Source organism: Pteropus alecto, unplaced genomic scaffold (genome assembly GCF_000325575.1).
Source record: "Pteropus alecto unplaced genomic scaffold, ASM32557v1 scaffold114, whole genome shotgun sequence".
In the NCBI taxonomy this organism is placed as follows: Eukaryota; Metazoa; Chordata; class Mammalia; order Chiroptera; family Pteropodidae; genus Pteropus; species Pteropus alecto.
The window spans coordinates 935,407-959,724 of NW_006435793.1; the positions used below are offsets into that span (position 1 = coordinate 935,407).

Genomic DNA, 24,318 nt, shown 5'->3' on the forward strand with positions numbered 1-24,318 from the left:
GAGAGTGAGGAAGTAAGTACCCAATGAAGAAAGGAAAGCAACAGCCTCCTAAAGGGAATGAAATTTTTATTTCTTGATTAGTAAGTTTAACTTCCATGGGTAAACTTTTGCTCTCTTTTATTCTTTGCTTCCCGCCTCCCGAAATGTTGGCGTCTTGTTGGTTTTTAACTGCCCTTCCTCCTAATGGGTCTAATTCTCTTAGAGACCTTGGCTTGACCCCCTTCACCCTGGGAGTCTGGCTCAACAATGTAGCTTTCAGCTTTCAGCCCTCCTGGGTTTGCATCCATTTTACCGAGGGGTCCCTCTTTAACCACAACAAGGCTAATCCTGGGTGAGGCATCTGAATTCTGGTTTCTTGCCCTCTGATTTCTTCGTAATCTTGGTTTCATTGATACTCTGCAGTGCAGTCTTGCCTTCCGCTGCAAAGAAGTGAGGAAACCTGGGATGAGTCACATAGTATAAACATAGCTGCTGAGTGTCCATCTCTGGGCTTGAGGAGGGTAATTCTCAGATAAAGAGAAACCATGACTGAGCAGAAACCCCAGTATTCTATATTACAAAAGCTTGATATAAGTAGAGTATTTTAATTACATTTTTGGTAAATTTTTTTCCTGTTAGTTATAAATCTCAGAACTCCTAAGTATGTACAGTGTATGATTTGCTACATTAGTATCAATAGGATCTCTAGAGTTTTCACACATAGTTGCTGTCCCTGAGGAGTTTGCAGTCTCCTTGGGGGGATCAGATCAGATGCAGGATGCACGAGGGAGAGGGGTATGGTACGCAATTCAAATTAATTCCACTTGGAAATAAAATCTGTGTTGTGTCATTACACTGTATAAAAGTTTTGAGAAGCAGAATGATAACAAGAAAAGTTGGGAAAGCATTTGTAAAATCGTTTAAATCAATGATTCTTTCTTAATGATCTCTTTTGGGGGGACAAAGGAAACACAGATACAGAGGCATACAGGAAGGATCAGATCAGAAAATACCTACAGAGCATCAAAATGTTGCTTGGGACATGGGGTACTTTTTTTTTTTTTAAATGTTATGTGCCCCATCTCCCTAACATGAATGAAAGTTTAAATTGATGCCACCTTCTTTTGTCAAAAACTTTCCCCGTATTGCAGGAAAACATTCAGAATCATTTAATTAATTCAAAATTAATCCGTTGACCATGAGTTTAAGTTTATATTAAATGGTCAGTACTGCTGGTTTTTGATAGGGGATCAGGTTGGGAGTGTGAGCTGTGCAGAAAATCACTTTTTCTTTTGTAAATTACTTTTTCATAGTAAGAGCAAAAAGGCATTTTTCCCTTTAGCATCTACCTCCAACAACTTTCTACAGTAAAGTATTGGGCATCAAGAGCTGCTTTTCTGTCCTTGCAAGGTCAGAGCCATTTTATTTTCTCCAGAAGCTTTCTACTCATAAATCTAAACCCTAAAGCTTTTATTTTGTATTCCTCCATAAAAAATTAAGCATCTCTTGAAGAATCAAGCTTTTTGAAGGGACACCGATTGCGACAATTTGTGTGAAGATCTTGTTGAAAAATAAAAAAGGTGCATGCCTATGTCAAAGTCTCCTGTGAGAAATTTTCTTTAGAGCTAAATTTTAGAAAAGCTTCACTTTTTCCTTTCTCCTGAGGAACTTGTAAGTTTTTTTCTGAGAATAATTGGAGCCACGGAACTGACCAGGTTGCCTTTTTCCCTTTGGCTGTCACTAATTCAGCACCAAACTTATAGCCCACAAAATGCTGTACTTATCATGCTCCAAGGTTTTTTTGACCAATGCCTCTGATTCTAGTTCTTATTTTCCCAGATTCTATTTTGTTTTTACTCTTTATTTGTTTATCTGTAAACAGATTCAAATCCTTTGTAGACTGAGGTATAGAGGAAAGAAAAGAAGGAGAAAAAAGGAAGGAAGGAACGAAGGAAGGAAGGAAGAAATGGAAGGAGGGAGAAAGGGAAGGAGGAAGGAGAGAAGAAAGGAAAGAAAGAAGGGTGAAAGGATGGAAGGAAAATAAGAAAGAAACACCCCGAATCTTCCTCATAATTGAGCAGAGTAAGAAATGGCTGATCAAATGTATAATACAGTCTCTTTATTACAAACATTTTGACATTTATCACTCCATTGAAAAGGCAGAAAAGCTGAAACAAAATCATACAGTTTTATCTTCTCTTAAAAAGAGCACATAGGAACTGTGAAAAGAGCTGGAGTTTGGTCTTACAAGGGCAAAAAGAGATTAGAGACTAAAAAATATAAACACCTCCACAACATAGTTCTTGTTTATGTAATTGCATCTCAGGTAGGTTTGAGGACTGAAAAGCAGCTCGGATCTTTCTTATAAGCTATTTGTTATGAATCACCCCTTTGGGTTTTAACAAACACCCTGTGAAACTGGTCACATGGGTATTATCCCAACTGAGGAATTAAAGCTCAATTTACTGAAAACCACAAAACTAAGACTTACTGCAGCGTTATAATGGGTAAGACAGGACACGAAAGTGTCAGACCCAGCTTTAATTTCTCATTCTGCTATCAATTACTTGTGAGACTGAGCATGCCATTCACCCTGTTTCTTCCTAGGTAAAACGAGAATAATGGGTATTCTCCTCATGTCTTCTCCCTCCTCCCAGTGTTCTGCGTGCTTTGCCCTGTCTCCAGAAGTCTAACTTGGCCAGACCTCAGGTAGGCCTTGTCTAGCCCTTGGAATATAAGTCTCCAACTCAAAGTCTCCTCTTCCACCAGGGCAGGAAATACCGCGTGGCCCCTTGGCCAGTTATCCATGTTCCAGCTGACAGCCACGCCAGCAAGTGCCCTTGCGGATGAGCCAGTACACATCCGAGCGACAGGCCTGGCCCCGTTGCAGATGGTGACCCTTACAGCATCTCTGAAGGATGAAACGGGGAAGCTATTCCGCTCTAAAGCCTTCTACAGGGCTAACGAGGCTGGCGAGCTGGACCTGAAGCAGGCGCCTTCATTCGGAGGCGACTACGTGGGGGTCCATCCCATGGGCCTCTTCTGGTCTTTGAAGCCCGAGAGGCCTTTTGGAAGGCTGCTTAAGAGGGATGTGATGAGCAGCCCTTTTTTGGTCACTCTGAACCTGTACAACTCAGTCTGCTTCCAATATTCAGCTACGGTTGAGCCCGGGGCCAGCCAGGTGGTGCAGCGTTGGTTCTTCAGCCCTGGGACGCAGCGCGTGCAGATCCGAGAAGGCCGGGTGCGAGGAGCCCTTTTCCTCCCTCCAGGTGAGACTAATCTTTGGCGGTAGAGAAACCATTGTTCGTTGCAATAAAGAAATAGAAGCAAAAACAAACGGCATCAAACTCGTGGAGAACTACTACTTCCCACAATCTATTATGACTAACGTGCCATTGTGTCTTAGTGAATGAAGGTGGGGATTCATACTGCTCCGCCTCTACTTGACCCTCTTTTTACTCTTTCTGATCCCATTCTCTTCTCTCTTTTTTGCTCTCAGGAGAAGGTCCTTTCCCGGGAATCATTGATTTGTTTGGGGGCTTTGGGGGTCTAGTTGAATTTCGAGCCAGTCTTTTGGCTGCCCACGGCTTTGCAGTGCTGGCATTAGCATATTTTGCCTATGAAGACCTGCCCAACCTGCTGGAGGTGGACCTGGACTATTTCGAGGAAGCTGCCAACTTACTACTAGCTCACCCCAAGGTATTTAAAGTACTTTTAATTTTACCTTGCAACATCACAGTAAAAGACAAAAAAATTTTACGAATATCTATTCTGCCTATTTTACCAATCTGTTTAGACTTGGGCATAGCAAAGTTTACTATGCTAATATCTACCTTGTAGGACTGTGGAGTTGGTTAGAGATCAACTTAGTGCTTATTGGCACAAAGACAATAAAAAAGGATAGCTATATTATGGTTATTTTCAATGGGAAACAAGCCAAGACTTCTTACACTTAAAGTGCTTGTAATTTATTCACAAGTGGCTCTTCAATGTTTTGTCTGCCACCAATCTCACTCAAATCATGAATTCTCTGGCTTGACATGTTTTCACACTTTAATAATTATCTCAGCATGGGGTAATGCTAGAGTAAGTCACACTACGGAGCCCTGAGGCTGAGAACAACGCAGAAGTTCAGTGCTAGAGCTGGGCCACGGCATCAGAGCAAGATTACCAGCAAAACTGACTTGGTTGTACCGTCTGATTAGCTGAATAAGCTCTTTAGTTAGTTTCAGATCTAGGAGCAGAACTAAGCCTGAAGTAAGCGCTCAATGTCAGGAGCTAGGCTAGGGAAAGGAATGTGGGAAGGAAGGGTCATTTTAGAACTCTCTCTTGTTGTACTGTTGAAAATGAAGACGATGGACTCCTTCGCATCACCTAAGAGTGTTTGTTTGAATGCAAACTCTCAAGCCCCATCTCTGAATCGGTACCTACATTTTAACAAGATTCCCAGGTGGTTTGTATGCACATTCAAATTTGATAAGGACTGAAAAAGTACATCTCATAACTCTTTTTTCTAGGAATTAAATATCATATGATTTACAATTTAGTACCCCTCATGAGGTCCCAAAATACTGATATTTGTGGTAATGTCTATCAGAAGAAACATAGGAATACGTATCATCTAGTCGGGTGTCAAGGGTGACATTCTATTAAGTCGAACCATATTAGCTTAAAGTCTTCTAGTTAAAAAATATTCAAATGATTTCTTATGGTTCAATCTAACAGTGGTAAGATAATCACACCAGCTAACATTAAGTGATTATTTGTTAGACTCTATGCTAAGTTCTTTACAGGCACTATCTCATTGAATGCTCACAAAACTCTCGTGAAGTACTGCTGACATCATCCTCACTATGTCAGATGAGAAAGCATACTCAGATGAAGTAATGTGCCAAAACTATATGGCTAGTAGGTGACAGAGCCCTCTGGCAAAATCTTTGCTCCAAACCTTCAGTCATCCTGACTCTTTGACTTTTCTTCTCTCCCTGGAGAGCTTCAACTTTTCTTAAGGCAAGAGAGGATATGTTTCCTATTGGAGCATCATCAGTATCCTTATCTTCAGTGTTACCATCATTATCATCATCAAATATATATGTGATTTTTCTAAGCATATTTGGCTCTTTTTGAAAGATTGCCTAAAAGGAATTAAATCCCCTGTGAAATGTTATCATGTTAAATTTTTTTCATTTCAAATTTAACCATTTGTGACGTCTGGAGGGAAAGGGCAATTGTCAAAATTCAACTTGGATTTAAATTTAGCAGAAAAAATTCAATTCCCCCCTCTGCCTCTTGATATTGTTGTAAACTTGAGCAAAACTTAAACTTCCTGAATCTCAGTTCCCTTGGAAGGACTGAGATAATGTATGTAAAGCACTTAGCCTAGGGTCTAGCATATAGTAAACTCTCAATAAATCCATCTTGTCATCTTTGTCCATCTGGTGTCTTCCCTTTCCCTTTCCCCACTCCTCAACCAATCCCAAAGCGTTTTAGGTTTTACCCTTGAATCTTTGTCAATACATCATATTCCCTCCATCCTTCCTGCCAATGTTTTAGTTCATTCTCTTATCATTGCTCACCTGTGAGACTGCAATTGTGTATTAATCAATTTCCTGTCTCCAGTTACAACCCTTCTCCCTCATTCCCCCATCCATTCCTCACACAGATAGTTTCCAAATGTGGATGTACATTGGATTTCGTTGGATTTCTTAGGAAATATTTTGTAGTATTAGATTCTTGGGCCTACTCAGCCATATTGAAGTAGAAATTTGAAATACTGAATCTCGGAAAGCTCTACTTTAAAAAGTTTTTTCTCCCAGGTGATTCTGATGACAGTAAGGTGCTGGGAACACAATTATGAACAAAATAAATATACCAGGTCATTATGTCTTTGCCATTGTCTGTCCAGAATGCCTGTCCTGTCCTTCTTCGTCTCTTAGACTTTTCCTTCCCCTCTGCTTCCTCAGCCTATCACAGAACGTAGGACTCTCTCCTGAGACTTACTACTTTTCCTATTGAACTGGATACTGAAATTCAGCTGTAGGTAGAATTCAAATCTTTCCTCATTACACCCCTCCTCTGCCCCTCAAGGCTTTCAGGATTAGCCTTTGGGTTAACGTATGTGCAAAACCTTTGTAGCCTTAAAAGGCTATTTAACTATGAATTACACGAATATAATATTTGAAAGAACCCAGGAAACCTCTGGAGAGAAGAATTTGCTTCTTCAGCAAGCTTACTTACCTCTGCTCTTTTAATGTAGAGTGTTGCTGGTGCATTAAATCCTTTTATAGAACTTTCATGAAGTTTTTATTTCTATTGTTTCACTTGATCCTAACAATTTGGAAGGTAGATAATATTATCGCCCCCATAAGGCAATAAGGCTTGTGAAGGGTAAGGAGGTGGTGTTTTTGGTCACAGAATCTGGTAAACCCGAGTGCCAGGACTCCCACCTCACATTTCCTGATTGTCCATCATACTAGCTTACAGCATGTGTGACAGATCCTTCTCAGAATATGGCCTGTAACAGGTCCCCTTTATTTTGTACTTCAGATCCAAAGGCCAGGAATTGGAGTGATCTCTGTGAGCAAAGGTGCAGAGATTGGGCTGGCCATGGCCTGCTTTCTGAAGCAAGTGGTAGCCATCGTCTGCATCAATGGACCAAATGCTATCTTTGAATTTCCGCTCAGGTACAGAAACCTGGTTATTACACCCATCCCCTCATTTCTGGAGCGCATGCAGATCGATGTCTCAGGGGCTGTGCGCCTCCGCCACTACAGGGGTGACCCCCGGGATAAATTGAATCAGCAGAGTGTGCTTCCTGTTGAAAAGGCGGGGGGTCAGATCCTCTTCATTGTAGGAGAGGATGACGAATCATCGAATAGCAGAGAACATGCTAAGCAGGCCCTGGACCAGCTGCGGAGCCACGGGAGAAGCAATGGAAGGATGCTGGTCTACCCTGGGGCAGGCCACCTCATAGAGCCGCCCTATGCACCCCTGTGCTATGCTTCCCAAAACAACCACCTTTCCGTACCCCTGCTCTGGGGAGGGGACCCTGTTGCTCACGCGGCAGCCCAGGAGCACGCCTGGGGAGAGATCCAGAAATTCTTCAGGCAGCACCTCAGTCAGGCCAGAAGCCAACTCTGAGCAAAGGCTAAGGGTGGTGATGGGGTTGGGAGAATAAAAACGAGGCTAGGCAGGGATGTGGCGAGGAGAGGGGGCTCTTCTGATTTCTCTGTATTCACAGTCATCTTGAATGACCTGGGAGGAAACTGGACAAAATCAAATGACAAAGGTGTAGGTGCATCTGAAGTATTTCTAACAAATTTGTGTGTACTTTGAATTTTTGTAAATTGACTCTTATGTGCACCAGAAGATGTTGTTATTTCAAAATTATGATACCATTGCAAATGGAGTAATCTTTTGTACCCCTGTGAGAGATACCTTGATCCAGGTATTATCATTCTAAATAAATTCCCTGGAACTTCCAAGTTACTTGTGGAAATGTTTTCTGTTTAAGCTATTATGAGTTGAGTTTTTGACATTTGATATGAAAATTCTGATACCATCATCAAGCATAACACTTGCTATAGATCGCCAGTAGATAATTTTTTATTCCTAAAATATATTTATTTTTATTCCTAAAATATATTTATTTTTGCAGTTTTAATCAAGTGCCTTTGTAGCATTTATTGAAATTAAATGAGTTAACATATTTAAAGCTCTTAGAATAGAGCCTGGCACATAATTTTTTTTTAAATATGAGTTAGCTATTATTATTTTCAAAATGCTTTCTCTTTCAATTTGTTAATGTGGTGAATTACATTCATTAATGAAATAATTTTACTTATTCATCGAATTTTAATAAATCAATTTCTCATATTGATTCATTTGGGTTTTAAAATTTAATATGGAGCCAATCTGATCATTTATATTTTCTCAGAATTTCGCCTATGTTTTCTGGAACACGTTTTCCCCTTATGATTTTTTATATATTCCTTGTTGTTTATTTGTATGCTTTCTCTTTTTCCTCTCAGTCTGACTTGTAAAATATTTGTCTCTTTTATTGATCTTTTCCAAGAACAGCTTTTGGTTTATTTATTGGTCAAATCTATTTTTTCCTGATGCATCAATTTCTGTTTCTTTAAAAGAAATACATTCTTTCTGTGATCTTTGTGTTTATTTTTCCGGCTTTTTGATATGCAGTGTTCTTATTTTTTAAATTTCTAAGTAGTTTCTAATTTACTTCCCCTCTCCTTCCCCCGCTTAAACCCTAAGCACAAAGTATCATCCTTTAGATAACTTTCTGGTTATAAAGAGGGGGAAGGAATGATGTCACTTTGCAATGAAGGGGTCAGACTGTAACCACCTGAACCCACCGATCAAACTTAGCATCTCTAAAAATGGCCAGTTAGACATAATGTACTTCATGATCAGATGTAATGTGGAGAAGCCATCTCCTGCTTACTGAGAGTTCTCTGTCCACTAAGGACTTCCTGTTACTTTGGGATAAATTCCAAAATCCATAACGAGGCTTCTAAATCATCCAACATGCTCTCTAGCACCATCAAATGTTTCTCACTACACCCCAGTCATTCTGGCTTTCCTTCAGGTCTTCACATGTGTAAAGCTCTTTCCTGCCCCAGGATCTTTGCACATGCTGTTCCCTTGGCCTCAAGTGCTTTTCTCTGCTTTCTATCTAGTCACTTCCTATTCATTCTAACATATATGTCACTTCTTTAAAGAAGCCTTTCCTGATAACACTCAATCTTGCCCTATCTAAATCGGGTCCCCTTCAAAGTACTAATTATATGTTGTTTTGTGGTTGTTTTCCTTTCCTTCCACTTTAAGTTCCAGGAAGATAAGAAGTGGGTCAATTAATTTTGTTGCATATTCTCAGTTCTTAGCATGACCCCTGACAAATAATTGATGCTCATTAAATACTTACTGAAGGAATGAATGTATCAATTGATCCTGGGGCATCTGGATCAAGAACTGGGATGCAAGCAAGAGGTTTGGTGTTCATTTCAAATTCCCAACAGACTATATAGTACACTTATTGAATTCAGCAAGGCAGAAATAGTATAATAGCCTTAATATAACCTATTCTTTAAAATAGACTAGGGCAATTTAGTATTTGCTGTGTCTGCTTCCAAGATACTTAACATTCTTGAGAAGTACGGGTGGTTGCATACAATAGGGAAATCACGTCAAATTTTTGAAATGAAGTGCTTCTCCTGGCTCTTATGCTCTTTAAGTCATGCCAGTGATACTCACTCTCCCTCGGTGTATGCGATTATGCTTGTTTGCATTCTCTAATTCACTAGAGCTACATTCAGCCCTTCTGTCTATCACAGCCTAACAAGAAGATTGTTAGGATGTATGAAGAGATGCTCCCATGTGTTCGTAACTGCTGAGTGCAGTTTCCTCACCATTATTATTCCTGTATCTAAATATTCTTTTCATTTCCAAATGAGTCAAGTCTCCTTTGGCCAATTTGGGAAGATGTCTGGAATCCATCTATTTGACACACTTTAACTGCTTGCTCTGTGTCAGGCCCTGTTCTGAGCATTGAATCAAAAAAGTGAAAAATGTCATAGATATCCTCAGGCGCTAATAGTCTCGTGAGGTTTCTTATGTCAACAGACTTGATTAGCCTTTCTTTTGTTCCTTCCCACTTCCTTCTCACAGAGAATCAGACTTCTCAGGCTCCTCTAAGCTTTCCTTAAAAAAAGGAAGTAAAGCTCATTGCAGAATTCATTCTTTCTGAGGCTAAGTGACCACTTGCCCATTAGACAGAGGGCTTTGTCCTTGGTGGGTGGCCCAAGCGGAGACATCCCTAGCCCTAAGACATGAATCTCAAATGGCAGGCTTGAAAGGTCAATATGAGGCTCGTGAAGTGACTTGTGGCTAATTGGGGGTGATGCTAAGGTTGCCATGGCATAATGGAAGGAATCAGACTGGCTCAGGGGTCCTAGGGATGTGAGCCCGGAGATGCACCTTAGTTCCAAGTGCCTCAGTGTGGTTGTGGTGTCCTGTGGAGCATGACTCAGTTAAGTGCCAATAACCCCAAGCCCAAGGCCAGGAAATTGGGTTCTCTGGATAGAGATCTCGGAACATTTCTAATAAGTCCTTCCAGACTGAAACCGGAGAGAATAGATGGATAACACACACTTTGTCAACTTGACTTAAGTTCTTGGAAATGCCATCTGGTAGTCAGACATTTAAAAGGTCTCTCATTGAAACAATAAATGGTTAATGTAAAACTAATATAGCCTGACATTTTCCAGAATGTCTTATCATGAATAGTTAAATAGAATTGAGCTCTTATTGCTGATCTGAAAAAAAAAAATCCCAAAATATGTTTAGAAAAGGAATCACTCTGAAATTGGGCAACGTTACACTTAGGTAGCTTCTACAAGATCGGGAAGCTCAGAGTTTACAAATTCTTCTTCTCATAAGCAGTATGCACCCTTCTCATGATGTACTTTCTTCACCTATACCATCCCCTGAACTATTGAAGTAGGTATATCACATTGGAAAGCCTTTGAAAAAATGTGGACTTGGTTTGAAGGCATCTTGATATAGTGCAGCAGTCCCCAACCTTTTTGGCACCAGGGACCAGTGCTCCTATGAGAATCTAATGCCTGATGAGCTGAGGTAGAGCTGGGGTGGTGATGCTAGCACTGGGGAGCAGCTGCGAATACAGATGAAGCTTCGCTTGCTGGCCTGCCATTCACCTCCTGCTGTGCGGCCCAGTTCTTAACAGGTCACGGATCGGTACCATCACACGGCCTGGTGGTTGGGGACCCCTGATGTAATGGAAATAGTAGAAGTTGGAGTCAGGCAGACCTGTATTCTAATATAGGAGCTGATATGTACAGCATCCATTAGGATTTATCTCAGTAGGCATGGAACTGAAAAGGATGAATACTTACTGAGGTCTCTTCACTGTAACTCTTCAAATACCTTTGCCCAGTGAATGAAGCTTAAAACAAAAGACATGAGCCAGAATACATTTCGTGATAACTTTTATCTTCTCTTTAGAAAAAAAAAAAATATGTACAAAAAAAGGTAAGAAGAGCCAACATGGAAGTGTCAAGAAAACATTCAGATAGATACAGACAAAAGAGCTCCTCTCTTAAAGGAGTTACACGTCAGTTATTACCATGCTAGAAAAATGAGATGCAGTGAAAAGTCTAGAACAGTTAAAAGCCACAAAGTCAGGCTGTTGCTCTGGGCTCTGGGTTGTAGATGCTCTGATACCTTTCTGTAAAATAATACTGTGCAAACTGTAAAATATTCATTTTCATATAAAGTCCATACAATATGATATACAAAACTTGAGTTGACAGGGAAGGCTGGTGCTGGCTGCTTTTTAGAAAGAAGGCTGCAGTGTCACCTGTCTGCCCAAGGACATAATTCCAGAAAGATCTTGAGTTTCTTAGATGGGAGAGACGATTATCCAAGAAAGAATCATAATAACCCTAACAGTCCTCAAATCCAGGATTTTCTGCCAATTGTGTAACTAGGTGACTTCATTAATACATTACTTAAACTTAGAATGCAATAACATGTGTAGAGATCAGAACACAGAGTTCTTTTTGAAAGTAATATTTCTTCCTGTACAATTGATTTTGAGATTTACCTTTAACCAACATTGTCCTCCCTGAAACTCAAAGGTTAACTTTCATTAATATTTAAAACTTCTGGAGGAGGCAGCAACTGTGGTAATAAAAGGTTAAAGTGAATTGTTATATTAATTTTATTTCTGTGTCTATAAAACTGAGAAAAGAAGGGTTGTGTACAAATATCACAAAACAACATCAATCATTGAATAAATGTGGTTCTTCAATGCACACTTGAACAAGAAGAAATTTTTGTTGGTTTAAAATTCTGGCATAAATATATTAAAGCTAACCAAAAAAAAAAAAAAAAAAAATCAGGGCAAGCTACATCAATTCCTCATACAAAAAATGTACAAAACATTAGCCTCTAACTAGATAAACATAATACTTGTCGTCACAGTTTGACATTGAGTAACTGTGTGTCTTGAAGTATCGAACTGGAGAGTGATTAAAAAAAAAAACAGCTTGTGACACATCAGCCATCTCAGGTAACTTCGGTCATGGAGGCAGAGTGATTCTGCAAACACAAGCAGATAAAATCTTAGAGTTGGATTGATCAACTCATGCACACATTTACTTTTTCCTGAATATCCCTTCGTTGCACAGGCTCCTCCCTTTTTCTGACATGCTCTTCCAAGGCTTCTCAAATTGTTACTTCTTCTATTAAATCTTTCTTATTTTTCAACCCAAATCAGCTTATTCTTTATCTAAATTTGTTCTCTATGTAATTCTCTCTTACATTTACTCAACTATATTCTAATATGAACATTTAGGATCTCAAAAAGCAATTTTAGCTGTATTCCACATCTTTTTTAAGATAGTTTTTAATATCAAACAGTTCTAATTTTTGAAAAAAAATTCCACATGATTTATTCTTTGAGTCACGAGTTATATAGAAATGACTGAATTTAATATTTTCAAATGTATAGTTTTTGTTGTTGTTGATTTTAGGTATCTGAATTTTTCTTGAAAGAATGTGGTCTGTGTGATACTGATTCTTTAAAATTTTTGAGACTTATTTTATAGGTGTGTACATGGTCCATTTTCATAATGTTCCATGTGTTTTGAGAAGGATTATACATAATACACATTAGATCAACCTTATTAATCATCAAATGTCTTTACAATATTTTGTTTGTTTTCTTAATTGCTGAGAGAAATATGTTAAAATCTCACACTATGATTCATCTTTGTCCATTTTTTCCTTGTAATTCTATCAATTTTTATTTATATGACTTGTTCATATAACCAGTATCTCTTTTGTTTGTATAACTTATATCTACAGTTGACCCTTGAACAACATGGGTTTGAACTATGTGGGTCCACTTACAAGCACATTTTTTTCCAATAAATATTATAAATGTGTTTTCTCTTCCCCTGTGATTTTCTTAATAACATTCTTTTCTCTAGCTTACTTTATTGTAAGAATACAGCATATAATACATATAACATACAAAATATGTGTTAATAGACTGTTATTGGTAAGGCTTCTGGTGAACAGTAGGCTATATTAGTAGTTAAGTTTTAGGGGAGTCAAAAGTTATACATAGATTTTCAACTGTGTGTGGGGGTCAGCTCTCCAACCCTAGTGTTGTTTAAGGGTCAACTGCATACCCCTACCTTTTGCAGGCCCCAAGTCTTTCTCTTTTGTTTGGATTTAAAACCTCTAGTCCATGGAACTGGCAAATACCTTAAGAAACTGTGGCTATGGATCTAATTGATTATTATAGGCTTCCTGGTTTCTGTTTGTTTTTAAGACACTAGAGATTAACATTATAGTCCTGAGAGCTCAATTATACATGTTAGAAACTGAGTATTTTGGATTTTTCAAGGTACTTTTATCTGCCATATTTGTGAAAACTAAGGTTTGATACATTTTTTTTTATCATTAATGTGGAAAACAACTTCTTTTATGTCTTTACTTTTATAATATGGTTTTTGAAAATTGTTTTTCGGTCAATATCTTGGTCATTTATATGTTTATAAGATCCCATTTAAGAGTAAGAGGTAAAGATAAATGCACCATCCTAAGATAACAAAATTTGTGACTATGGGCAGACTTCTTTAACGCTCCAAGTCTTTTTTTCTATTTATAATATGAAATGTTTTGCATGAAGGGCACCATTAGAATTCCTCTGGGAATATTTTATTAAATATATAATTTTTTTCACTCCAGAATTGCTGAATCAGAATCTCTTGGAGTTAGGTCCCAGGCATTTGGGTCTCAGCATACACAGAATTCTTTGTCTGGAGACACAGGGAGACTTTATATCATATCTAGAGTGAGTTAACACAATTGTTTCATCTCTAATTTCTTTGTTAATATAAACTGTGTGTGACAAGGACACACACATTGTTCAACACTAGGCTTAATCACTTCAGTGAATGTGGACGTGGAGATGCAGGATGTGGCCGGCAGGAAGCGGGTGTCTTTAGGGTCACAGTGACTCGGTGTGATCCTAAAAGCGGATCTCTGTGAGATCACAGTGACTCTATAAGACCACAAAATAATGATTTGGAAACTTGACTATTTTTGTTTTGTTTGCATTCTGTAATTATTTACTTTTTGATTTCTCTTTAGTACTTGGGAAAGATTTTAGAAAAAATGCACCTTGTTTCAATCAGCCCGATTAAGAGGAATCACAGAAGGCAGATGTGCAAAGTTGAGCTGGTTTTAGAGAGGAAAAAGAACACCATAGCTCTGGGGGCTCAAAGTGGCAAAGAGAAAAGGATGCCTCAGGAGGAAGGAAAGGAGGGTGCCTGGGTACCCTCCCCATTCAGACAGTCTTCTTTTTGAAGTATTTTGGACAGTGGGATGCATTTCCTGCATGTGAATGTGTGCTCTGAAGAGAGGCTCATATCTTCTCTTGAATCTCCAGAGATCCTTTTCCTAGGTTCTCTCTGGGATAGATGGTTCTATCCCAGAAATGACAAAGGAGCAACTTCCAATAGAAGCCAAGGCTGTTGGAGTCGCACAGGGAGTTCTTGCCCACAGGGGAAAACAAAGGGCATATTTATTTTGGAAGAGTTCTAGCTCAGTTCAAATTCACCAGTCTGTGCAGCTCAGTTCAAACACACTATCCCCTATGGCATATTTCCATATTCAATGCCAAGAGCTGCAGATTTCAAAATGGAATTTCCCTTGAATGATGAATCAGGCAGCATGGTGTATCAAGCAAGGCCTTTAGAAATAGATGGGCCTGTGTTTTAATTCTGTCTGGGTTACTCTGGGCATGTTACTTAACCTCTTTTTGCCTTACTTACTTCATCTGTAAAAAGAATAATAATGCCAATTGCAGGATTAGATTGAATGTGATGGCTCGCAACAAATGCTAACTTTCATTTCTTAATCAACAAATAAAGGGTACATTCTCCTAACTAACTGCATAGAAACATATGACACTAAAAGCAGATGCTTGGTTACTCGAACCTTCCACAATTGGTATGGATGGCATCACTGGAGATATAACAATCTCCACCGAGCTTTCTGGAGCTTCATTTTAACTAGCCTGCAGAAGTCTTGTTCATTGTTTCTCATAAATTTCTAATTTCCATGGAGGTTCAGATAGTAACTATGGTCCGATTTTAAGTTCTTGGTTTTGACTAAAGTGTCTAGTTCAGATTTTGGTTCTGGCTGGCACCTGTCCATCCATCAAATATTTATTCCATACCTAATGAATGCCAGAAACTATGGAGAATAAGACATGGTTCAGATCCTCAAAGGTCTCTAAGTCCTCGGGGAGGTAGATATGAGAGTGCACTATTGGCATTAATTATGAGGGGGTGATCATAGGAGGGACCCTGAGGGTCCTCTCGCCCAAGCCTGATATTCTAGAAAGGCCTCAAATTATATGCAGATGAGGTGATCTACCTGGGTACAAAGATATATGAACAGATTTGAAAGAAGTTCTACTACTGCCTATAATGAATAATAAAATAATATGTATTTTAAAAGGATTTTTAATCTTGTGAATAGCAGTTTTTGAAAACCTGTTTGGCACTTCATTTTTCAATGTAAGTAGAATCCCCCCAAATATGGCCTGATGTCTTGGTCTGGTCAACGATTCATGGTTCTGAGGGAGAAGAGAGAAGGAAATCTGGAGAAGGCTTCAGACAGAGGATAATGCTCGAGCACTGCTGGGCAGAAGAATGGGGAGGAAGGGGGTGCCCTTAGGCCAGGATGTTCAGGGGGAAGCAAACAACATTTACTAGGACACAGAGACTGACATGTTTGTGGAACTCAGCAAATACTTCTTTGATTTTTAAATTGACCTTTGTCTTCCGTTGCTTCACCTCAAAAATAGAGGGAACAATTCTGACCTCGCCATATACAGAATCATAATTCGAGAGGTAAGAAAAATTAGAGAGTCATTTTATTATTTCATTACAAGGTATCATCATTTAGCTAATTTGTGATTCCACCTGCATCAACAGGCTGTATATAAATAAACTAGTAATAAAGTTTTTTTATTTCTAATTAGACCAAGTCGAAATTTTCGTCTTAATACAGGTTAAGGTAGAATAAACAAATAAATAAAATGCTTGGCACTGGATTTAATGCAGAGCCCTACATGTTTTTCTCAAGATGGAAATAGCTTTATTATTTTGTTTTTCTGTTTTTTTTTTTTATAAAATTAAAAAAAGATTTCATTGAATGTGAAAAGAAATAGGATAGTTGTCTTAGATGTCTGATAGGTAATAATCTTTAAATAGTAAAAAATATTATTTTTCTACTATACTGATATGAAGCACATGCTAATTCCAGTGGGAGGTGATTTGCTTTTCCTTTGCATGACCTATAAAAATGATTTAGTAAGGAAATTTCCAAATACAAGCAAGATTTCAAGATAAATAGACTGTTATGGAAAATAAACATTTTAGCAGGATTCAGCTATCTGAAAAAAGTGTCATGATAACAAAAACCCTGTTTTATTATTAATCATTCCCCTGTCTGCTTAAAGAACTGCCTCCGATCCAGCTCTCTATAGGCCAGCTATGTGGCCTTGAGCGAGTAATTTAACATCGCTTTCTTCAGCATTCCTCTCTTTATCCTGGAAATAGGAATTACACTATCAATTCAATAGGTTTTTGTTCATATAATACTTGTAAAGCACCTAGCAACTGTCTCAGGCAAAAATAAGTGCCTAATGCCATCTTTCTAGTTTCCTTTCAGCTGGCAAGCCTTTTCCATGGTTTTCCCTATCTTCAATTTGTACTCACACAGCACTTTTGGACCTCTGATTCAGCCTGCCATATTCTGATTACTCATTTATATCTACTTTTCCTAATAATCGGTGAGTTCTTTGAGGGCAAAGACTATGTGGCTAGTTATTTTCTGTATCCCTGGTGTGAAGCGAGGTCCTGGTGTAAATAAGCGATCAGCAAGCATTGTTGCCTTGAACTTTTGGTGGTTATCAAAATAGATCCAAAAGGATACTTAGTTAAAAACTTTTTAAAAGTGCAGTCTAGTTTACATCTGTCCCTGAATGTAACAAAATCTTCTTCTTTCCAAATATTATTGTCCTAGTTACTAAATCAGATTGGCCTCCCACATGATTGGTCCAAATTTTTAACTATGGCATTACATCGGAGGTTGTGGTATCCTGAAGCAGCTGAGGTTTAAGATAGACATTACTAAAACTTCCTGAGGATTCACGATTGCCTAGCCCCAGAATAAATACAGGACTGATTGAGGAAGCTGTAAAGTTCTTGAGGGCCTTCATATCAGATTTCTATTGGTGCTGGGTAGATCCAGTGGTGTCCTGCTTCCAGTAGAGGAATAGATTAGTTGACCTCCCAAGATAACATGCCTGAGCCTGTGGGTTTGGTTTGCTAAAATTATTTTACTATACCTGTGCACTTAAGGTTTCCAGTGGGCTTTCTATCCTTGGGAAAGCCATTAGGGGTACTCCACGGGGGTCCTCGGGTTTGGGTTTGGAAGGAGAGCCTTGTGTTCCTTTAAAGTTATGGACCACACACATTCCCTGCAGGATGAGGGGGAAAAAGATTGGGTCAGACTACAGCCTTCAATGCATGGCCACCTCTGAATGTGACAGGCCTTTCCTTAGATTATCATTGCCCAAGTGACTTTCTTCCTTTGAGCCAGCAGATAGGGACCATGGAAAGACCTGGAGTATGGTCTAGGGTGTCTGCTGAGCACAGTCTAGGTGCCGAGGAAGCATCTGTTTGATCGTCAGATGGCTAGTGATAATCAATCCACCCCATTGAGCCTGTTTCCTCACCTGTAAAATGATAATGATATAATACCTGCCTCATAGATCTGTAATGATAAAAAAAAAAAAATTGTAAACCACCTATAATTAACAGCTAACACTTACTGAGGGCCACTATGTGTCTGGCACTGTTCTGAGGGTTGTACCATATTTCATTTAACTTTCTCAACAATCTCACAAGAAAGGTATTATTATGATCTCCAACTTAGATAAGGAGGCACAGAGAAGCTGGATAACTTGCCCAAGGTCACACAGAGATTTAAACTCCATAGCTCACAACACTATAATATTTTGCCTCTTAAGTGGCAAACATATAGCAAATACCCATTCAAGATTAGCAGTCTTTAATTCTTGTGTAAGATGATCATCCTTAAATTTTGTGACTAGTATTTACTTAAGATTAAATAACTCATCATGGCATTCTTCTGTTTTTGCTTCCATTAAAAAAACTTTCCTCTACATTACTACCCACTTTTCTTATTTCCTACTGGGCCCCTTCAAAATCGAGTCTGTTTTTACCATCTGCTTTGCTTCCTTTGCCCGTGTAGAGTTTATCTGTTTCTTTCCATACTTTCTTCTTCCATTGTTCTCTGTCTTTGTTTATATGTCCAATACCTTTTAATCTTTCCTGTAATTCTTCACGCCCTGCAGAACATTTCCATAATATTCTCTGCTTTTTTTCATCTCACTCTCCAGTTCTGCTTAAACTTCCTCCATTCAGGAAATGAGAGAAGTAGAAGGTGTAAGCACTCTGGAGTTGAAGAGACTCGGGTTAGATTTGTAGCTTATTGGCTGTGTGGCCATTGGGCAAGTTACTTATCTTGAGCCTCGCTTTCTTCATCCAAAAAATGAGGATGGGCTATTGTTAGGGTCATCCTAGGAGCCCACGATCCGGTGTATGTGAATTGTAGGGTAGTAGTAATTGCTCAATTAATAATCCTTTGCCCCTTTCCCCCTCTTTCATCTTCATAGGAAACACAAAACAATAATGAGCATATGCCACAACTATGCTCCTATTCTCAGACTCCTCTCTTTTTCTCTCTATCTTCTCTCCAATATCTGCTTTGAAATGCTTTCACTCTCTTCTCTGACATCCTTCCCCTCTCATTTCCCAGCTCAGTGTGTGTGTATATGAAATATATATATGCACACATGCAGACTCAGTGAGAGACAGTGTAGTATGTCTCCTACCAGAGCAACTTAAGAGCAGGTTTGGGTCTTCCATAAAGATCGTTCATGGAAAACAAATTTTGATATTTGCTATCAATTGGGAAGGCAACAATAGTCCAAATAGTAAACTGAGTGGTAGGCAACAGGGCTGTGAGTCACTGAGAGAAAGTAAGTTTAATGTTAAAGTGGCATTTGTATAGGGGGCTATAGCAAACACCAAGGATTTTACAGATTTTTTCCCATTAAATTTCTTGGGACAGTCAAGACTGCTCTTCCTAGCTGGGGATGGCTGGTTCTAGGACTGATCAGCAACATTGTTTGGCCTTTCTTTTGAGCTCAAGCCTTTATTTATGAACCATTGAACTCTCTTTGAGAACACTCTCTTCTATTTAAGTCAACTGTATTCTTTCCTTCCTTTAAGAAACAATCTTAGGGAAATATTCTCTCTGATATGTGAACAGCCCAGGATCATCTCAGCACCACTTTTCCTGCAGCTTCACCCAGAGAATTTTCATTTAAATCCTTGTCTTTCACGATAGAAGGACTTGAAAAGGCAGAGGCAAGCTGTGTAAAGGTTGATGTATTCCAAACCCCTTTCTTTTTGAAACATAAAAGGATGGGAAAAAGGATGGAAAGCTGGACTTTAAACCTTTACGAAAGAACTTCCGGAGAGGAATCTCATTTAAATGGTTATTTTGGTTATTTTTAACATTGCTTGTAGTCATTTTTTTCTAAATAAAAATGAAAAATTAAAATTTAGTCTTTTAAAATTTATTTTATCGAGATCTATAATAAACTAAATTTTGAGTTGAAAATTTTGGTGCTGGTTGAAAAGATAATGCAAATCCTGTGATAGTGATCCTGTGATCACTATGCCCAATATGCTGCCTAAACTCCGAGCTGTCTGCAAGTACTAAGTGGTGGCTTTTTTTTTTTTTAATACAAAACTTTACTAGATTATTCATATGAGGAAATAAATTTGAGAAGTTATTTTAAAACAGTGCCCAAGAAGCATGTTCAGATAATAACAGAGGCCTTCTAAAAAGTCTGGGTGTGGTTAGCTGAGAGTTTTCATATTTCCAAGTGGGATATGCAAGTCTGGGCCAGAGCTGAGTTTCTTGGGATGCTGGAGAAGGGGCTGCCTGCTTCCACCAGTAGCCTTCATTCTCTGTTCTTCCCCCCAGCAACACTTAGCTTCTGTTCCCCATACATTCTGAACAAATATTTTAGAACAATGGTTTGAAGGTATGCCAATTACTAGTCTGCCCAGCCCCAGGCCCCAGCACAGTGTTGAAGGAAGAGACACAAGTCATCTTTCTTACGCGTTCCTCTCCCTGATCCCCAGAGGGATATGCAATCATATTTCTCAAAGAACGGGTGCTTTAGAAATCATTCTTGCAGCAAAAGGATGCCTAATACTCGGAGAATAATTGCAACTCACAAGGTTGGGGTCAGGGGAACGCAAGCTTAGAACTGTGAAGTCTGAGAAACCTGACTCTCCATGGTCTTGGGCATCCTTTCTGAAGGAAAGTGGTAGAGAGAGGGAAGCTGACCTACCAGAAACAGGGCTACAGCAGTGCCCAGGATAAAGCCCGCGATCACATCGGAGCAGTGGTTTCTATACTCAGAGACCCGGTTGAGGCCCGTCAGGAAGGCCGTGCAGAGGGTTCCGAGGCACAGCACTGGCTTGGCCAGTCGACTGCTCTTCGTCTTGATTGTGCTTGTGATGTACATCTGGAATAGGACAGAGACTGGGGAGTGACTGGACCAGGCAGCCTCCTCATACAGTACACACGCACACACGTATGCACATACACCAGCATAGGCAAATAGAGGCGGTGCCAAAGCAACCACATCAACTAGTTGAATAATTCCCCTGAGTTACTCAGTAAAGAATTTGGGAAGGAAACCAGCACAGCAAGAACAATGAAGAGATGCACATTCATCATGGTGTTTTGTATTCTCATGGGCGTATGAACAGAAATTATAATGACATGAAAAATGACTACATAATAATGATCAGATTTGGAACATGCAGTTTTTATGCAACAAGTTAATAAAACTCATATAAGATTCTCAGATACCAAGTAAATTTTCTATGAGAGTGAAATTTATGGGAGAGAAGCCTAGTAGCTATACATTTTACTTTTTGCATCCCCCCCCCGCCCATAGTTCAAGCTGATTCTTCACACTTTCAAACAATGAATACAAGAGTGTTAACCGATTAGTTGGTTGAATTAGAACTTCTACACCAGTGTGTCACACAGATAGATTTCAGCTGTGCTGGAAAATTAATTCCCACGTTCTTCGGGACAACTGTGATCGGCTCTCTCCATTTACTCCAATATTAAATTTTTTTTCAATGTGTGCCATACATAAGAAAGATTTGGATAACTGCTAAGTAAAGAATGATTAAACTTATGACATAGGAAATTTATGAAGCCTAAGTTTATGTAAGCTGTTCTTATTTCTTTGTGAGGAGCTGGTGGTGCAGAATTAGGAAGATGGACCTTTTTCTAATAAGTAAACACGTTGTCAGATCACTTTGGTAATAGTTACAAGAAACCAGTAGAGGGCATTACTGATCCATCATTTCTTTAACAAATGAAATGAGTTTGTGACCCTGAAAAATAGTATGCCGATACTTAAATTATAGCCTATAGCGTGTTTGCGTGGCCTGAGCACATACAAGTTCAAATAGATGCATTTTACAATATGATAATTGAAATTGTTAATTTCCTAAAATGATGCTTCAATATTGATGTGAATACTGGATGATGGAATTGTCTTTATTATATTGTAGCAGATGCCCTACAAAACTGTGGTTAGATCAGAGTCACATAAATTAGAGCATATAATTATACCATTCTGAGGCGATGTAAGAAATGTGATGTAGCATTTATGCTAGGTATATTTAAGTTTAGTTTTTTATGCTTCTATATTGTTTTTAAATTATAACCTTTATCAGTCTTTCTCATAAGATTACAAACTATTAAGAGCATGAAGCCTATAGCTAGTACTCTTCACAGGATGAACTAGTACTTAGGAAATTTTTGTCGAATAATTTCTGAAAGCGCTTCGCACATACCAGGGGCTCAGGAAAGTCTGCACAACTGGAATCTTGTGTCAGGGTTTATCTGATGATTGTCCGTGGAGCATGATTTGAACTGCATCATATCGGAGACCTTAAAACGCGTGCTACAGCTGCATCTATTCTAAGTAAGCTGACTGTACTTACTTCTTTCTCCCCAAAAGAAATTTACATCTCACTTGATGAGAATAGTTAATTATGAGTAACAGATTTAATTTTATAATGGTGTCGTAAAATTAATTTCACATAGCAATGACGAGTTTGCTAAAAATACAAAAAAGGTGCAAGAGTACATTGCTTCATTGCTTTAGGTTCTAGATAATTTAGGGCAAATCAATATTTTGGAAATTAAAAAATATGCTGAATGCCCAAGAAGACTTTCTTTGCTTAAATAATGTTTGGCATAGGTTTTTGTTTGTTTGTTTTTTGTTTTGTTTTGGTAAAGTGGAGAAGCTCACTGAACTATAAATGATCTGTCTTGTAAACTGAGACTTCTAATATCATTAACATTCATGTTTCTTTAATGTGGGGGTAGTGAAATAACTTTTATCATGTATTCATTAAAGAGTAGCTCTAAAAGGAATCACTAGGAAGACTTATTTTGGATAACTGCTGGTTGATGTATTAATCCTAAAAATATGATCCTGTAAATGGGACACAAAGGGACCTTTGTTTTAAAGAGAATATTCGGCAATTTATTTCAAACTCTACTAAAAAGACTGGTAGTCAGTCACCTTTTCCCCACCCTGAATGTATATGTTTGGGGTGGTGGCAGAGACGCTTTTCCATCAGAGGCCGACTATCAGTGGAGGGGATGGGAATGCGCTCCCTGAGGGTGGGGGTGGGGCATGGGTGTGCCCAGAGTCTCTGGGAAGAATGGGTGGTTCAAAAGGGTCTTTCCTTTGTCTTCTCCTTCCTCACATTTCGCTGAGAATCATTAGACTAGTCACATACTGAACATGAAAGAAGTAAGAAAAAGGGCTGTTTTTGACCAATAGTTGCTCTTCCATAGATAATTGCATAAGAAATCAAGCCTTTGAGATGATCCCTAAGCATAGTCCAGAGAAAGGTGAAATGAGTTCATTTCCTAAATGGATGTAATTAGGAGTAGAAAAAAAAAAGAGGGACGCTATTTTTTCTTATTGTATTTTAAGATGTGGAATGCACTTTAAGTTTTCTCTGTGACGAGAGCAAAAAATATAAAAAGAACATTATATCTCAGTGGCGCAGTCAAAGCCTGTGAGACCTGGAGAGAAGTGAGAAGTGAACTTTTGGGTGTTGGGGGTCTTGTAGGATCACGCATATGTCCTGGCAAACTCATGGAGAAGAGTGTCAGGAGGAGCAGAAGAAAGCTGTGTCTTTATCTTGGGTTTGCTGCACTGCCAGGGGAGCCTTTCATATAAGGCCCACACCTGCAAATTTGTAGGCAGGTGTGAGACATCTGCGCTGTTCCAGAACCAACAAAAACTTTGGCAAAGAGTGTTGCTGTGGATGGCGAGAGAATCCTAGACACGGTGCCAGGAGTCTGGGTGCCAGCTCTAACCGTGTGTTCTTAACTATTCTCTGGACCTCAGTTTCTGCATCTATAAAATGGGAGGATTTGACTAAGTGATTATTAACATTCCTTCCAGACCTAATATCCTCTGGCAGGATATTACACTAGGATGTTGGGGGTGGGGGTAACAGCATAATATTATATAGGGGAAACATGTTGTAACGTGACTTTAAAAATCACTGTGACAGCGATGAAAGAATGGGGGTGAGGAGGGCAGAGAGATGCACATCCCAGCCAAAACTCGACTTGGGAAGGATGACAAGACTCGCATACTCACCGTGGCGTATAAGGCGGAGTAAATGCTCAGAGCAGCGTGTTTGGAAGGAAAGGATCTCCGAGCCTTTTCTATCACTTCCAGGTCCCCGGTACAAATGTTCCCATTGTTTATAAACTGGTGGTGGGCTCGGCAGTCTGTACTGGTGTAGTTCGGCTTGCACACCGTCAAGAAGTACGGCGTTAGGTGCCCAGTGACTACTTGTCCAGCGTTTACAAAAATGTCAGTAGCAAAAAGTCCAAAAGCAAATACCCCTATAAGGAGATTTAAAATTATTAGACATAGTGACAGACACCATTGATAGGTTTTGTCCCTGAGAGAAAATGGTGGTGATTCCATGATGACCTATCAGAAAGGTCCTCCCCAAAGTCAAATTGTCCCCTGACTTTTATCTG

At 39.1% G+C, this 24,318-nt stretch overlaps 2 protein-coding genes across 4 annotated transcripts in view; one reads left to right on the top strand and one right to left on the bottom strand.

Moving 5' to 3' along the window:
- Positions 1-2,758: 2,758 nt before the first annotated feature.
- LOC102897591 (acyl-coenzyme A amino acid N-acyltransferase 2-like) lies at positions 2,759-7,119 on the top strand. The gene is made up of 3 exons (XM_006911518.2): positions 2,759-3,248; positions 3,479-3,678; positions 6,526-7,119. The coding sequence occupies exons 1-3, from the start codon at positions 2,786-2,788 to the stop codon at positions 7,117-7,119; spliced, it is 1,257 nt and encodes a 418-aa protein (XP_006911580.1). The 5' UTR covers positions 2,759-2,785.
- A 3,867-nt stretch (positions 7,120-10,986) lies between these two features.
- PLPPR1 (phospholipid phosphatase related 1) overlaps positions 10,987-24,318 on the bottom strand; it is a 214,874-nt gene continuing 201,542 nt past the window's right edge. Inside the window, exons 5-8 of one of the 3 annotated variants that reach the window (XM_006911519.1) lie at positions 23,927-24,177; positions 20,561-20,737; positions 17,453-17,584; positions 10,987-12,117 (exon numbers count right to left, since the gene is read on the bottom strand). In XM_006911519.1, coding sequence (XP_006911581.1) covers positions 12,085-12,117; positions 17,453-17,584; positions 20,561-20,737; positions 23,927-24,177 — 593 coding nt within the window. In that variant the 3' untranslated portion in view covers positions 10,987-12,084. The remainder of the gene's footprint in view (positions 12,118-17,452; positions 17,585-20,560; positions 20,738-23,926; positions 24,178-24,318) is intronic. The other 2 variants (XM_006911520.1, XM_006911521.1) reach the window with 2 other exon arrangements.

What these genes read in the sequence shown, in the direction of transcription:
- LOC102897591 (XM_006911518.2), top strand. Translation starts at nt 2,786, where the DNA reads ATGTTCCAGCTGACAGCCACGCCAGCAAGTGCCCTTGCGGATGAGCCA. An exon ending in AGCCCTTTTCCTCCCTCCAG is followed by an intron (nt 3,249 to 3,478) that starts GTGAGACTAATC and finishes TTTTGCTCTCAG; the next exon opens with GAGAAGGTCCTTTCCCGGGA. An exon ending in TACTACTAGCTCACCCCAAG is followed by an intron (nt 3,679 to 6,525) that starts GTATTTAAAGTA and finishes TTTGTACTTCAG; the next exon opens with ATCCAAAGGCCAGGAATTGG.